At 35.1% G+C, this 15,609-nt stretch overlaps 1 protein-coding gene across 2 annotated transcripts in view; it reads right to left on the minus strand.

Moving 5' to 3' along the window:
- The window catches only part of LOC102217839 (lysine-specific demethylase 5B-B-like), a 31,876-nt gene extending 18,072 nt beyond the window's left edge, over positions 1 to 13,804 (minus strand). Inside the window, exons 1-9 of one of the 2 annotated variants that reach the window (XM_023343714.1) lie at positions 13,295 to 13,803; positions 9,507 to 9,584; positions 9,138 to 9,260; positions 8,871 to 9,041; positions 7,326 to 7,382; positions 4,228 to 4,365; positions 4,022 to 4,115; positions 2,220 to 2,338; positions 1,126 to 1,284 (exon numbers count right to left, since the gene is read on the minus strand). In XM_023343714.1, coding sequence (XP_023199482.1) covers positions 1,126 to 1,284; positions 2,220 to 2,338; positions 4,022 to 4,115; positions 4,228 to 4,365; positions 7,326 to 7,382; positions 8,871 to 9,041; positions 9,138 to 9,260; positions 9,507 to 9,584; positions 13,295 to 13,447 — 1,092 coding nt within the window. In that variant the 5' untranslated portion in view covers positions 13,448 to 13,803. Of the gene's footprint in view, positions 1 to 1,125; positions 1,285 to 2,219; positions 2,339 to 4,021; positions 4,116 to 4,227; positions 4,366 to 7,325; positions 7,383 to 8,870; positions 9,042 to 9,137; positions 9,261 to 9,506; positions 9,585 to 13,294 lie in introns of both variants that reach the window. The other variant, XM_023343777.1, reaches the window with a different exon arrangement.
- Positions 13,805 to 15,609: the final 1,805 nt, after the last annotated feature.

Raw genomic sequence — 15,609 nt, forward strand, 5'->3', positions numbered from 1 at the left:
ATAATCATTTGATTCTTTCAATACTTTTTATCAATACTTGGGAATCATTAACTTAAAACAAGTTCCTATATATTGCTGGAAAGTTACTTGAAAGTTATTGTGTCTTATTTCAAGTGAAATAAGATATTTGCATGAGAAACTAGACCAAAAATACTTGGTAAGATTTTGTTTTACAGTGAAACTAAGTCTGAATCAATGTTTGTTCACTTTTTCCTCAGTAAAATTCAAGAACTTTTCAAACATTTTCAAGGTAAGTTTTGAGAATTTTCCAGCATTACACTTTTGGATTACACTGTTATTAATCATGTCTTGTGATAATATCTGACATGCTACAGCAGGTACAATGTAACAAAATTTTATGCCTCATAAATGAATTTTAGTCATTCTAACTGACCTAAAACAAAATAAACTTAGTCTGATTTCACTTCAGACAGTGAGAGGAAAAAATTTTTTTTTAAATTAAATATATGAAAATGTTAGCTTTCAACTGTAACACTTTCAAAATTTAGGCTATTCAAACAATGGACTTTATAACAAAACTGTGCAATCACTTGTTGAGGGCTGCAAATGTTACATGATCTTTTGAAAAAAAAATCTCTTATAGAAAATGTGTTCTTAAGTTTAAAGAATTTTTAGGTTTAAAAACAAATAACAATAAAGTGTAATAAAGTGAATGAACACATTTTTTTTTTATGGGAGGTTGACATTTGTCAAAAATGCTATAAAAAAATCAAACCTAAAACCTAATGTTTGTACGCTGTGAGCGCTTGAAGTCAATGTCAAAATTCTTCTTTGGCTCAAAATAGTGAACAATAAACTACGACTGATTCTGAAAAATACACACAGGTTCCCAAAAATTTCTAAATAAGTATTACTGGTTGTTTTGGAGTCATTCTTTCGAGGATATTTAGTGACATTATTCCATCAAAAATATCTGAAAAACAGCTAAAACCTGCATTTTTTTAATCAAATATCTTTCTTTAAATACATCAGTTGGTTCTTTATTACTTTTGCCTCCTAACATATAAACATGTTGCTATATAATAAAGTAACTTTATCTTCTATTTCCACTTTGTTTCAGTTCTATATAAACAGTGTATTGACATCATGTGCTGTTTGTGTCACCTGAGCCAGACACTTGGGGCACCTCCAGTCTCCTTTGGGGACGTCGTGCAGCGGGGGGATCAGACAGAAGGTGTGGTAGCTGTCGTCACAGCCGTCACACAGCAGCAGCCGTTCCTCGTCGCCGCCACTCCCACACACCAGACACACTACCAGATCCACCTGGGAGACAAAGGCAGATATATCAACTGAAAACAAAACAAAAAAACAAAAAAAAAATGAAACGTCTGCTGAACTTTAAGCAGGCTTTTCAGAGATGAGACATTACAGAGTTTACTTTGGTCCATTCAGATCCACAGCAGCTTAAAGCCAGAAGGTTTGAAACGTCTCACTTTGTTTTTAAATGGAAATTATCTTCAACAACTGAGCAGATCAGCTGCACAATTAGATGTTTTTAAGAGATCTGCATGTAATTCATCATATGTTCAAAGTTCACATAAATAAACGAACGGACGGACGGATGGATGCTTTAGAGTTTGGTTCCATAGTCAGTAGTAACTGATTCTGGAAAATACTTAAATTCTGAAAATTTCTGGACTTTTCCTGGCAGGATCAGAGAAGTAGAACCATAAAGGAAGCAGCAGTAGCTGTTTCTGAACGATAAATAAACTACAAAACATGTTTTTTCCCCATATGGGGGTAAAACCAGCTAACCAAACATGGTTGTCTTCTAATAATGAAGTGGGCGGAGCTCAGCACCCACTGACTGTGACTGGGAGGTTTTTGAAACGGCTGGTTTTTCAGAAACCAAAAGGACATTTTTTGACTGTTTCTAGAAGGAACAAAGACCCGAATAAAAGTACAAAAACGTCCAAAAAGGGAATTTTCCACAATAGTTCCCATTTAATAATGGTACAATGATGATTGGCTTTTTATCCATCATTTTAATTGTGACATTTCCATTTCCAAACCAGAGCTGTTGAACCTCTGAGCTTTGGAAACTATGACAGACTGTGTATATCTCTAGAGGAATAATAGTGAACGTTTCCTTCATGAGGCGGCTGATGAACGCTGGTATCTGACGTTCAACTGAAGCTTTCATCATCATCAATTATTCAGCTATTGAACTTCTCAAGGCTGAGGATGTTTCTACTTACTGGACTCGGAGGAATGAGAGGAATCATCTTCTTGTAGCGGGACTTGAATTTGTCTGCTTCGATTATTGGTTCCTTAAACTCGACTGGTTCCTGTTTCACTAGAATGGGAATCGGTTTTTCTGCAAGTCAGTAAGAAAACTCAACGTTACAAAGAGCAGCTTTCATATTTTAGATATAAATTCACTTTAGTTCCTTATTTGCAAACTGTAACTTAAAATCTGATAAAATGTTCTTTAGCTATACTTTCTTAGTTTGTATGTCTATTTCATAGTAAATTATACTGATCCTGTTACATTTTGGGAAGTAGAAGCTCCCTGTCAGTCATTTCTGAATGTTCTTGTAAAATATTATCATATTTAGTCCTGGGTTCGTACACTTTTCCCACAATAAAATTCAAGCACTTTTCAAGGTAAGTTTTCAAACTTTTCCAGCACCAAACCATGGAGATAAAAGCAATACAAATGAGCTAAATAAGACAGTTTAAATTCACTATTATGTAACATTTATTATTGTTATTAATAATACCTGCCAGATATTACCTGGTCATAACATTCTACATTCTGCAGCAGGGATAATATAAATTAAAATATAATTAGGAATAAAAAAAATGTTTATTACACTGAAATAATATTTACAAAAAGTGTTAAGATAAAGAATCTGGCTGCTCAAATTAAATGCTTAAACACAATGTAGAAAAATCGTTACGATTTTTTTTTTTAAACGTTCTCTCTAAGTTTTCTGGAATTTAGCAAACAGAAATAATTTTGGATATTATAGCTGACCTAAAAAAATGAGAAGTTTAATCAGATTTAACTTCAGAGAGTGAAAAAAAAATGTGTCAGTCTTTTTATTCGGTGTATGAAAATATTTGTCTTGAACTGTGAGTGAGGTTTTCCAAATTTAGGCTTTTAATCAAATGTTTGATCGCATTATATTACAAAACTCCGCAGTTTCAAGGACTTTATAGATAAATCAAGCACTTTCCAAACCTTGACAACACCTTTGCAAGGATTTCAAGCACCTGCTAATAAATCAGAATATTGTTTCTGATGTGGCTTGATTGTCAGATTAATGGAACGCTTTGAAAATAACAACCTTTAAGCAAGTATTAAACACTTTTCAATAAGTTTATGTATTTACTTTTTTATTTTTATGACATTCTAATCTTAAATGTTGAAGTTTCATTAGCTGGAAGCAGAAAATCATCATAAATAACAGAGATAAAGCTTTATGTAATTTATCTATATTATGTGTTTCTGGAGTTACTGGAAAAAACTAAGTATTAAATAATCATATTTATTGAATATGACTTTAGGTAATTTTTGTATAAAATGTTGTTGTTGTTTTTTACATATTTGTTAAAACTGTCACCATGTCGTAACAGTTTAACATGAGACAGATAGTCTGTGAAAAGATCGACCTCCTCCCTGAGCTACTATTGCCGTCTGAAGAAATGCTCCGCTCCCGACCAAAAACAACCAATCAGAGCAAAGAGGAGGGTCTTAGCGCTGTAAATCATACTCATGTAGTTGCTGCTAATTGTGCTAATGGTGGAGAAACAACTTACAGTTACAGGTAAACTGTTTATCTGACAGGCTATGCTAGCTCTAATTGGTTGTTTCTAGATTGCACTGGGAGCACTGGGAGCACTGGGAGCAGGCAGAGGAGCTCATCTGTCTCACAACATAGTGACAGTCTTAACAAACATGTAAAGTACATATTTTCTTATATAAATGTTACATACTGCAGCTTTAAATCAGTTACATGCTTTACTTTTTGCTGTCTGAGATGAAGAGTCTGACCTGGTTCTTGCTTTACGACAATAGAGCCCATCCTCCTCCTCAGATTGGGCTTGCTATCCCCCATCTCACCTGGCTCAGTCTTCACACAGGTAGTCTGCACCAGCACAGAACAAGAAGTGAAACTAGAGGCAACCTCAAACAGTAAAAAACACTGTGAAGCTATTCTTGGAACCCGCGGTGAAAAGTGAAGCCGCAGCGACTCTCACCTCGATCTTCATGCGCTTGGCTCGGCGAGCGCTTGGGCAAACATCAGGCGGGGGGGCCGGCGCTCTCTGAATCAGCTCCTGCAGCTTGGGCTCTTCGCCGCTCATCTTCTCCACTGACTGGTCGGGTTTCTGGACACACTGAGGGAAACAAAGTCGGTTTAAAACCCAAACCTGCTGGCTATGAGCAGGGATTTGCATGTTTGACAGGAAATACCTGCAAATACAGACATGAGGAAGTTATAAATATGGACAGAACGAGATACAAGTCAGAAGATACTGGGAGGATATTGCTAATATGAGTCTATGCACTGCAAAAACATAAAATCTTACCAAGAAGCTTTGGTCCAGTTTCTACTTCAAATATCTCAGTACACTTGAAATAAGACAAAACTAATTTACAAGTAACTTTTCAGCAAGAAATAAGAGCTTGTTTTAAGTGAAAAAAATTCCTTAATATTGATGGAAAAGTACTGGTTCCACTGGAAGATTACTTCATTTATAACATGGGAAATTGTCTTGTTATAATAGAAATAATCTGGCGTGCTGTGGTGGCGTAGTGGTTAGCGCAACCCACGTTTGGAGGCCTTGAGTCCTCGATGCGGCCGTCGCGGGTTCAATTCCCGGACCCGGCGATATTTGCTGCATGTTTTCCCCCCTCCTACCTCCTTTCCTGTCAGCCTACTTTCATATAAGGGACACTAGAGCCCACAAAAAGACCACCTGGAGGGGAGGGGGAAAAAATAAAACAAAAAAATTATAGAAATAATCTGTCAGTGAAACTAGTACTTCTATCATCAATATTAAGAAATTATTAGCTTAAAACAAAATCATATATCTTGCTTAAAATCTACTCATAAAAATACTCATATTTTTAATTCAAGTGTTCTAAGATATTTTAACTAGAAACTAAACCAAAATTATTTAAGATTTTGTGTTTTTGCAGTAAATGGTATGATTTTACATTGTGATACTTAAAAAGTCAATTGGTGAAGGTACTTGTGATAGGATAAATCAATTTTATATTTTTAGTTTATGAAGATTTAATTTTGGGAAAATCTTCATATACTGGATTTTTTTTCCACCAATGGACTCCTGGGGTTTCCATAGTTCAGAGGACGGCCATCTTGTTTGACAGCTTCTGTTTATTTGACCCTTGAATTCATGTCAACTCTACCATAATATATTATATACACAGTACAATTTTTCTTACAACTATGAGAACAAAGTCAAAAATTATAAAAATAAAATCATACGGCAAAAAAGTCTAAATTATTCGGGAATAAAGGATCAATATTACCAGAAAAAAGTTGTAATGTTAGGGGAATGTCTTCTGGCTGTGAAGCCAGAAGACAATAAGGCCAAAAGAAGGATGTGGTTAATGAGCGTTTGGCACCTCAAACAAGACAAATATGTCAAATATAAAATAATTTCAGGCTTGTGCTGAGGCCTGGTTCACCTGGTGTTTAACTTTTCAGGTTTAATAAGTAACAATGGAGGACAAATAGTTCAAACAACGTTCAGCCAAACAAGATGAGATATTAACTTCTGGAAATTAAAAAAATAAAATAGCAGAAAAACTAAAGATTCACACAGCTTAAACTTTTTCACATTTTGTGACTTCACAACTTCAGAGTTCAATATATTTTAAGTAATAATTATATAAGTATTATGTTACAAACTGCAAAAACACAAAATCTAACCAAGTATTTTTGGTCTAGTTTCTGGTGCAAATATCTTAGTAAACCTGAAATAAGAGAAACTAACTTATAAATGTAACTTTTCAGCAAAATATAGGAGTTTGTTTTAAGTAAATAATTTCTTAATATTGATGAAGAAGTACTTGTTTTATTGGCTAATTATTTCACTTACAACATGGGACAATGTCTTGTTATAAATGAAATAATCTGCCAATGGAACTAATACTTCGTCATTAATATTAAGGAATTAGTGATTTAAAACAAGCTCCTACATCTTTCTGAAAAGTTACTTGTAAGTTAGAACATTTGAAATAAAACAAAACGAAGATATTTGTACAAGAAACTAGACAAAAATACTTGGTAAGATTTAGTATTTTTGCTCTGTATGAACGATCAGGGATTCCAGAAACTCTTGAAAGCACCAATCTGATGGTTGAATAAGCTAAATAACAGATAAAGATCAGCAAATATATTTTATTGTTGATCCCACATGTGTATTTACTCAATAATTTAGCAGACAAAAGGTTTTTTTTATTTAAAATGTTAATTTTGTCGATATACAGCTCTGGAAAAAAGGAAGAGCCCACAGCACTGAACCCCATCAAAAACCTCCTGGTTTTTCCACCAAACATTGATTTCTGAACTCTTCCTGAGTTAAAACATTAGTATTGTTGTTTCTAAATGAATATCAACTTGTTTTCTTTGCATTATTTGAGGTCTGAAAGCACTGTGTCTTTTTTGTTATTTTCACCATAACATGTATTATGTTATGATTTTATTGATATAAAACCATAACATAACATGTTGAACTACTGACATGTTGTCAGTAGTTCATAGAATAAAAGATCAATGTTCATTTTACTCAAATATATACCTATAAAGAGAAACTGATCAGTTTAGGTAGTCTCTTAATTTTTCCAGAGCTGTATTTCGATTAAAATGCAATTAACTAAAAATTTAAATCAAGTCCCATCGCTACATTAAATGTAGTTAAAACACACTGAAGTTTGCGACTGAAACATGAGAAGTTCAACAGGGGTGAATACTTTTGCTAGTCATTATATATTACGTGCACCAGCTCCTCTGCGGGTTCAGACAACAGGTGGAGAGATGAATGGATTTTATATTAACTGATATTTCAGAGTCTTTTTGTGCTTTCAAACAGTAAAACTCCTCCTCCTGTCTTTCTAAGAGTCAAGAACTCCACAAAGTTTTAACTTCTGACCTTGTTTCTACCTGGCACAGAAACAAAACCACAGCGGCTGCTGGATGCACGTGGTAACACTGAGGTAGCTTGAGAACAAATACAGCCGAGTCAAGCTGGAAGTATGGCACAACGGCCACCCACACAGGACATGCATTTCAAGCTTTAGCAGCTTTGTAATTGTCACTCAAACGTACCTTTTCAAGGTCAGGATCAGCCTCCAAACGCATCAGTTTGGAAGCTGGTTCTTGTGCCTGAGGCAAAAGAGAGCTTTGGTAATAAAACATTTTAGAGTGACCTGTCCAAGCGGCCACACGGAACCAATTTAAGTCAAATATCACAGAAGCTCTCTTTGTTTTTTACGGTGCAAATGCAGTTAAAGTCATGACAAGACACTAAACTATAACAAGAGGCTCCAGCGGCAGAGTGTACTAGTTCCTGCACCCTGAACTAATTATATTTATACAGAGAAGAAAAAAAGCACATTGATTTCTGTCACATTAGATTTACGCCACACATTCTCTTTATATGTAGTATAACGTTGATACATAAAATGCTGGACAAATTACGGTAGGAAGCAGATTTTTAGATAGGATGATTAAAAAGACAGACATTAAATCAGATTAAACTGATTTTACAACAGGAGATTTAACACTAGAAGTGGAAAACACTTTCAATATCCAAAATAAATGAATGAAACAACAGAAACAACAAATAAAATTAACTATGAAGTCTCTGTAAACAAAACTGTCCTTCAAAAAAATGGCTAGTTGAGACCAAAACACCAGACTGAAGACTTTCATCATCCAGTTTTTGGTAGAAAGAGAAAAGCACTAACTTACGTAAATGGAAGTGATTGACTTTGTCTTAATTTATCATGTAATTAATTGATTTATTGCGACAAAATTAAGGGTTTGTAAACTTTTCCCAAAGTAAAATTCAAGCATTTCTAAAAAAAATTCCAGTTTTCTAACATTTCTAATGAAAGATTTTGGAGTAAAATAAAACAAATAAACTGTTTCAGTTGTTCTAGATCAGGGGTAAAGTAAAGGTAAAATACAACAAAATTTTATATCACATTAAATACTTTTGGTGATTTTAACTGACCTAAAAACAAGAGAAGCTTAGTCTGATTTAACTTCAGACTTTCATATTACATGTAGAAAAATATCTGGTTTCAACTGTAAGTAATGTTTTCCAAATTTAGACTTTTAATCAAACGTAAGATTACACTTTAGTACAAAACAGTGCAGTTCGAATATGAAGCACTTTTAAGGATTTATACAGCAATCAAGCACTTTAAAAACCTTGAAAAAATCAATTGAAATTCAAGCATTTTCAAGCACCCTGCACATAAATCAGACCAGAGTTTAAAAACTGCATTTTCGGTTTAAAATTAAATTAAATATGACTTCTTAAATTTATCTGAGAGTCACAGTGAGAGTGCAGGGACATGCGAAGTTAGGTGAATGGTAGACCTCTGCAGTTGGAGCCTACTTGACTAAATATCCACACTTTTAGTAACAAACCAAAAACTTAGAAATGCAGAATTCAAAATTATCTTAAAGAAACGATATCATACTGTATATTTTTCTCCAAAGCAAATCACACAGAAATCTTTTGCACAGCGGTTTGGATTCTGCTCGTTTCGTTTGTTTTTTTTTTACACATTTTTCACAAACAGCATCATTTCAGATGATGACTGCAGATTGCTGTCATGCCGATACATGCGTGCAACTCACCAGCAGGTTAGCTCCGCTCTGAAACAGATTGTAAGGATAGAGGATTCTTTCGTAATGCCCTCGCAGGTGTGAACCGACGGCTTTGCCGGGAGAGAAGCCCATTTGAACTGCGATCTTGGTCCACCGCCTGTCCTGGCAGACGATGTCAAATCCCCCCTCATCTGCAACGAGCTGAAACGGCACAGAGTCATGTCAGTGGTGTCTGTTTCTGAACTCTATGAGATATACTGTATCTGTTTGTGAATAACGAGAGGTGGAATAAACCACCTTGTTTAGCTTATATAAGTCCAAGATCTTCCTCTCCACATGAGGGATCTTCAGGGTACATCCCTGCAAATCCCAAAATTTGGCAATCTGGTCCAAAAAATTGAGCTTGACCCTCGTCTGTGCCTATAGACAAACAAAAATAAACAAAAAATCTATATTTATTTCCTCCAAAATCACAGTATGATGACCTAAAGTATCTTTTTTTAATAGAAAAAGCATTATCCTCTTACCAAAAAATGTTACTTTATGCTAAAAAACATTTTTAAAGTACCTAAAATCTAAAAATAAACAAATAAATAAAAAACAAAAAGATGCAGAGACCGATAATAGTAAAATCACATCTGACATAATCTGAAAAACAAAACTCACCTCCAGCTCATTGAGCCGCTGGATGCGAGGGACAAAGTGAAGCTTGTCAACATCGCAGGCAAATGGTGGCTGCCAGTCCTGAAGAGCAACAATGACACATAAAGAAACATGGAGGTCATGATAGCTGGCAGCCTGCAGACGGGATTCACCCTTTCATCTTTACACCCAGCCCAAGGCGTAAACAAACAAAACTATTGCTTAAATATTTTTTATGCTATTAAGAAAGAAGCAACTTTTGAATTTGCTCTGAATTGCAAACTTAAAGGAATGCTACGCTAAACTCTAACTCTAGGCTTTTTTTGGATTTAAATAATCGTATAAACTAAAACATTGATAGTTTATTGGTTATTTCAGCTGATAGAGAACATAAACAGTACTAATCGCCTAACACAGTTTATTTCTGCCAATTTGTCCAGACCATTAAACAAACATAACCTGAATAAATACAAAATGCAGTTTTTAAAATAGAATTTTATTAATTAAAATGACTAAAGCTTTATGAATCAAGCAAGCCTGATTAGAATTACATGTGTACATTTAGGAAATTAGTTAATAGAACCTGTCTAGAAACATGAAGTAGGCTAAAAGCCGTCAAGAAGCATGCCCCAATCTAAACAGATTTAAGAGCAGATGACTGTCTGGGGAAGGTCAAAAAGTCGTTTCTAAGGTTTTGGAGCTCCAGTGATTCTCAGTGAGAGTCATTATCGACAAATAAAGGAAACATGAAACCCTTCCAGAGGTAGCCAGTCTATAAAAACTGCTCCGAGAGCAATCATCGACTCAACCAGGAAGTCGCAAAAGAATGCCAAACTACATCTAAAAAAACAGTGCAGGCCTCACCTGCCTCAGTAAAGGTCAGAGTTCATGATTTTGCCTTTGCCTTGCCTTGCCAACTTGCCTTTGCAGGTCAGGGAGGCCCCTTCACTGTCCACTTTTAAAGCTCGTCTTAAAACCCATCTATTTTATTTGGCTTTTAACTCTAGCGGGATCTAGTTTTAAATTGTATGTTTTTTTTTTTTTTTGTTTTTGTTTTTAAACTGTAAGTTTTTATTTTATGTTTTTTTTATTGTTATGTTGTGTTTTGATGTACAGCACTTTGTATCAGCTGTGGTTGTTTTAAAGTGCTTTATAAATAAAGTTGGTATGGTATGGTATGGTATTTAACAATAAGATAGAGAGAGACTGCTGGAGTCCAGGGAATAATTTTAGTGGACTGATGAGACAAAAGTGAAACTTTCTCGAAGGTTTGCATCCCATTAAATCTGGAATAAAACTAACAATATTTCAGAAAAACCTTCAGACAGTCATGTATGGTGGTAGTAGTGTAATGCTCTGGGACGATTAAGTGTAATGACTTGCTATAGGAAAACCTTACTCACCTTAAGCGGAGGTACTTGAAAAAAATTTACTTTTAGGAGTCGTTTTACGTACTTTTTACTTTTACTTTAGTAATATTATTATGAAGAATAAATATAGTTACTTGAGTAAAATCTCAGGATACTCTACCCAGTGACAGTAACTTCACTGAATGAAGAATATACATATTCTAACTAAAAATGCACCAGATGCAGGCCTACTCTTTATGTTAAAGTGAGACCTCCTGTTTGTACACAAGCTTTGTTATCCAAATATTATTTGGAGGTCAAGTGAAAACTGGAAGTATTTTTACCTTGTTTGAACATAAATATGCATTACATACTGTAAGTATTAGTTTGTAAGTTTTATACTGAAATATATTTATTTGTAAAAGTGTTTATTCAGCTTGAACATGTTTATTTGTAATAGTTATCTATATTTTTTTTTGTTTTAGGCTTTAAAATATCAGAGTTTACACATAACTAGATTTTTTCTGTCTGATTACATAATTAAAGTATTAAATCAAATGCTATGATCAGTTAATAATAATAATAATAATAATAATAATAATAATAATAATAATAATAATAATAATAATAATAATAATAATAATAGCACATTTTATTTGTACACTCAACACTCAAGGTCACCTTAAGTACACATTACATTTGAAATGCTAATTTTATTTTACTAAATACTTTCTTACTCTTAGCTGAATATTTTCTTGAATGCTACTTTTTACTTTTACTTGAGTAAAAATATGTGGAAGTAGTGGTTCTCTTATTTGAGTTTTTGGGCACTTTGCTCGCATCTGCTTGTACGTAGAAAAGTGAGACTTCCAGCTGCTTCCGTTCACATTCACTTTATTTTACACAATATAATGTGTAAAATAACATTACAGACTGTTCTGGACAAAAACGAAATGCTACTCTTACGTGAGTACAAGTTTTGGGTCTTCTACTCACCTCTGACTTGATTTATGCAGCAGAACAATGATTGAAAGCACACGGCCAAGTCTAGCACTGAATAGCTAAACAAAAAAGCAGCTAAAGTTATGTAGCAGCTGAGTCAAATCGCAGAATTATATCTGCTCTGCCATGGTTTTAAACAAGCTGCTCATGCTTTAAAACTTTCCGGTGTGGCTAAATTAAGACGATTCACAAAAAAAGAATGGGGCAATGTTCTTCTGCATAGTTGTCACCAGATTATTTGGATTAGTGACTGATTACTTTTTTCACAAAGGCTCAGAATGGTTCATCTAGCTTAAATGAAACCTTAACTTGAAAACCCACATGTTTTATTTACTCAGCTGATCTTCAACTGGTGTTAAAATCTGCGTAAGGGGGACAAAAACAATAAAAACGCAAGAAGTCTGTATGGGAGGATATACTTTTTCACAACCCTGTAGATCATTTTGTAATGTAAACACTTCTTTTTTAAAAAAAACAAATATATATATACAGTGTCAAAAACACCCAAAGTAACAAAATGAGCCCCAAGTTCTTTGCTTTAAGTCTGTAGCCAACATCCCCCACTGACAGACAAAATGGCCAGATGGAAGACTCAACTCAATAGTCCAGCTTACCACAAAGCCAACATGGAGGACAACACCCTTCAACACAGGCTCATACATGAACCCTGGCTGATTATGTGGTTGCTCATATCATTATAGCCTGCATCAATAAAATGTTTAGCAATATTGCGCTTTTAGCAATACTTCAAAGGTCATAACTTGATTTAGTAGGATGGACTTTTTTCCTCCACTTTTTAAAAATCCATACTTAACAAGAACATCTTACATAACAGTTAAAAATATGTATATATTAACGTGTGAATTAAAAATTAAACACACTCTGGGTCGGGTTTTTGTTAGAAAGTGACCATGAAAGTGATGGGACTCACTCTGTGGATGCTCTTCAACTAAATAAATTAATAATTATGAAAGTCAGCTTCATGGCTTTAAGGCCATTAAAAGGACAAACACGGTAAAAGATGAAGCCAAATGTCATTCACTTTATTTTTATCATCCGTATTTTCTTGTTATGCTTTCAGGAGCCGAATAGCTTCCGCATAGCTGCTGGTGTCAAAGCTGATAGCCTCATTATGACAGGTATAGCTAAGGTTAGCCTGCCAGCAGAGAGGATCAATGACCGGACCACCACCGAGGCTTTATTGACCTCCGACTATAATCCGGATTTAACACCCCGCAACAAACACACGACTGCTAGTACACCTCAACTAGAGCAGTATATCTGGGTTAGGACAGGGTAAATGAGAAGAAGCTAACGGCTGCAGCACAAAGAATGAGGACCGCGGTGTGTATCCGCCATGTTGAACAGTCCCTTTAAATCCTAGCGCTCGGTCCATCTAAAGCCGAACTAACTCAGCATCCGCGCCCTCAGAAACCGAATAAAACAACTCGGCGCACTCACCGGCGGCGGCCGGACTTTGCAGATCCCCGTCCTCTCTGCGATGGGCCGGATCTTGTTGATGAAAGCATAAGGATCTCGAAATTCTTCCCAGCTGGGCTCGAAGACCGGGCACTCCGGGGGAGGCTTGAACTCGTCCGGCCGAGGCAGGCTCATGGTCGTTCGGGACCCAGCGGAGTTGTGACTCAGGGGATCGGCGTGCTGCGGTCAGGCTGAAGGTGTTTTGTTGTTTTTATTAATTTTTTTTATTATTTTTTTTGTTCCGGTTATTCACCAGTCACAGTCGGCCTGCAGCGCGTCGACATCAACACGAGAGGAGGCAGATTACACTCTCACACACATCTAACCGAAACACATACACACACATCCACGCACAGTGAAGAGAATGTTCCAAGGCAGTGAGCACGTCCGCCTAAAAAACTAGACACCGCACTGTTCTACGTGATGCTCGGCAGATACATCACTCTCTGCAGTCTTGCACTGTAATAACTGCTGTATACGGGCGTTTAATTGTTTTGCAATGTACTTCCTTAAAAGATGTTTGACTTTATTCGTGGTAAATAGTAATAATGGAAAAGAATACATCCAGTTGTTTAGTAGAAGTGCGATGAAATTAAGGTATTTTAGTAGGTTCATAATGCATTAGGCAACACCCAAACGTGAAAGAGCGAGTCAGTTACAAAGTCCTAAAAAGTTACAAATAAAATATTATTAAAAACAACGTTTGATTAAAAATGGTAATCAAATCAGTTTCGAAATAACTAGCTAATAACAATGAAATTAAAGTTGTTTTAGTTTGAAACCCACCCACCCATAGGAAAAAAATACCAAACGTTTTCAGTTTGGACACTTCTCTTGTTTCATTATTAGCATTCTTCACTAATATAAAGTGCCTTGCTTGTCCTTTTCACATTTAAAAAGAGGAAAATCTTAAAAGTGTGGTGTACATCTTTTGGGCTACAGTCCTGGACCCAAGTTAGATTGTTTGGCGTTTCTGTAAACATAGATTATTAAGTGCAGGAGGTCATGACTTTATGTAATATTATTTCAAATGTGGATATTTTCATCAACTGTAAGCAGAAGATTATCATAATTAAGAAAAATAAAGGTATGAAAGCATCCTTATGTTTAATTAACCTATGATTTGTTTCACTTATTGAATTGAGTTACTGAAATAAATGAACTTTTCAGTAATATTTTTAATTTATTAGAAATTTTACCTGAGGGTCTGTGTATCTTAATATCAACTCTGATATGGAAACTGGTTTCCTATCCCTGTTATAAAACATTCCCACAGCATGATGCTACCACCACCATGTTTAACTGTGGTATTCAGCTTTTCTCTCATCTGGTTAGATCACTTTCTTCCACATGTTTGTTGAGTCTTATGCACAGATTGTAGGAAACTGATTACTTTGTTAAAAAAAACTTTTAAAAAATGTTTTGTCTAATTGCAAACATAGATGATGATAACATATATATTAAACTAAGACCAATTCCTTCTTTTATTCAGTAGTAGGCCCTATATGTGTACATATGAGTCAGTAATAATACAAATGTTTTTCTATTCTGAATTAATAAGTGGCTTTATTACTGAGTAATATAAAATATGTTTAATTGGCATTATGCATCGTGGCTTTACTCTACTTTCACTTTTAAAACATGTACATCCTTCAAGATGTGTTCATATGACCTTAGCACTTCAGATGAATATTTTTACACATATTATTTACTTGGATACAGTTTGGATGGTAGGTTGTTTCTTGTGGATTCTTGATTTTCGTCATTACACGATCAGCCAACCAGGCGACGCCTTTTCATGAGTGTAAAATCTATGTAATACACCAGCAGATGTAACGACTCCCAACTTTTCCTCCACTTCGTCAATAACCTGAAACTGGCAGCTGGTGACAACGCACAGTAATGGCGTGTCGATTCATAAAGATAGGTAATTAAAACACACGGATTGGGATACAAGTAATTTGAATAATAAAAAAGATGTAATATGTTTACTTTCTCGCGGATGGATCTTGAGCAGGTGACACCTCAGAGGCTGGCCGGGACTCGTTGTTTAAATAGCCAGAGTGGGAAGTTTGATTGGTTGTTCCTCACAAACGGTTGGAAACATCTGCCGCCGAACAGCAGAACAACCACAGACACGTTTTTCAGTTGCAAAGCAGTTGGTTGGCTTAAACACATCATAACGTAAACAAAATATTTCACAAATGTACACAAGACTTCCTGTAATTTGACAGGACTTTGTTTTGTGTGTGTTAATTGATTTAAAATAAAAAAAAGTTCATACCAATGATGAGTTT

The sequence above is a fragment of the Xiphophorus maculatus genome, chromosome 1 (assembly GCF_002775205.1).
Source record: "Xiphophorus maculatus strain JP 163 A chromosome 1, X_maculatus-5.0-male, whole genome shotgun sequence".
NCBI lineage: Eukaryota > Metazoa > Chordata > Actinopteri > Cyprinodontiformes > Poeciliidae > Xiphophorus > Xiphophorus maculatus.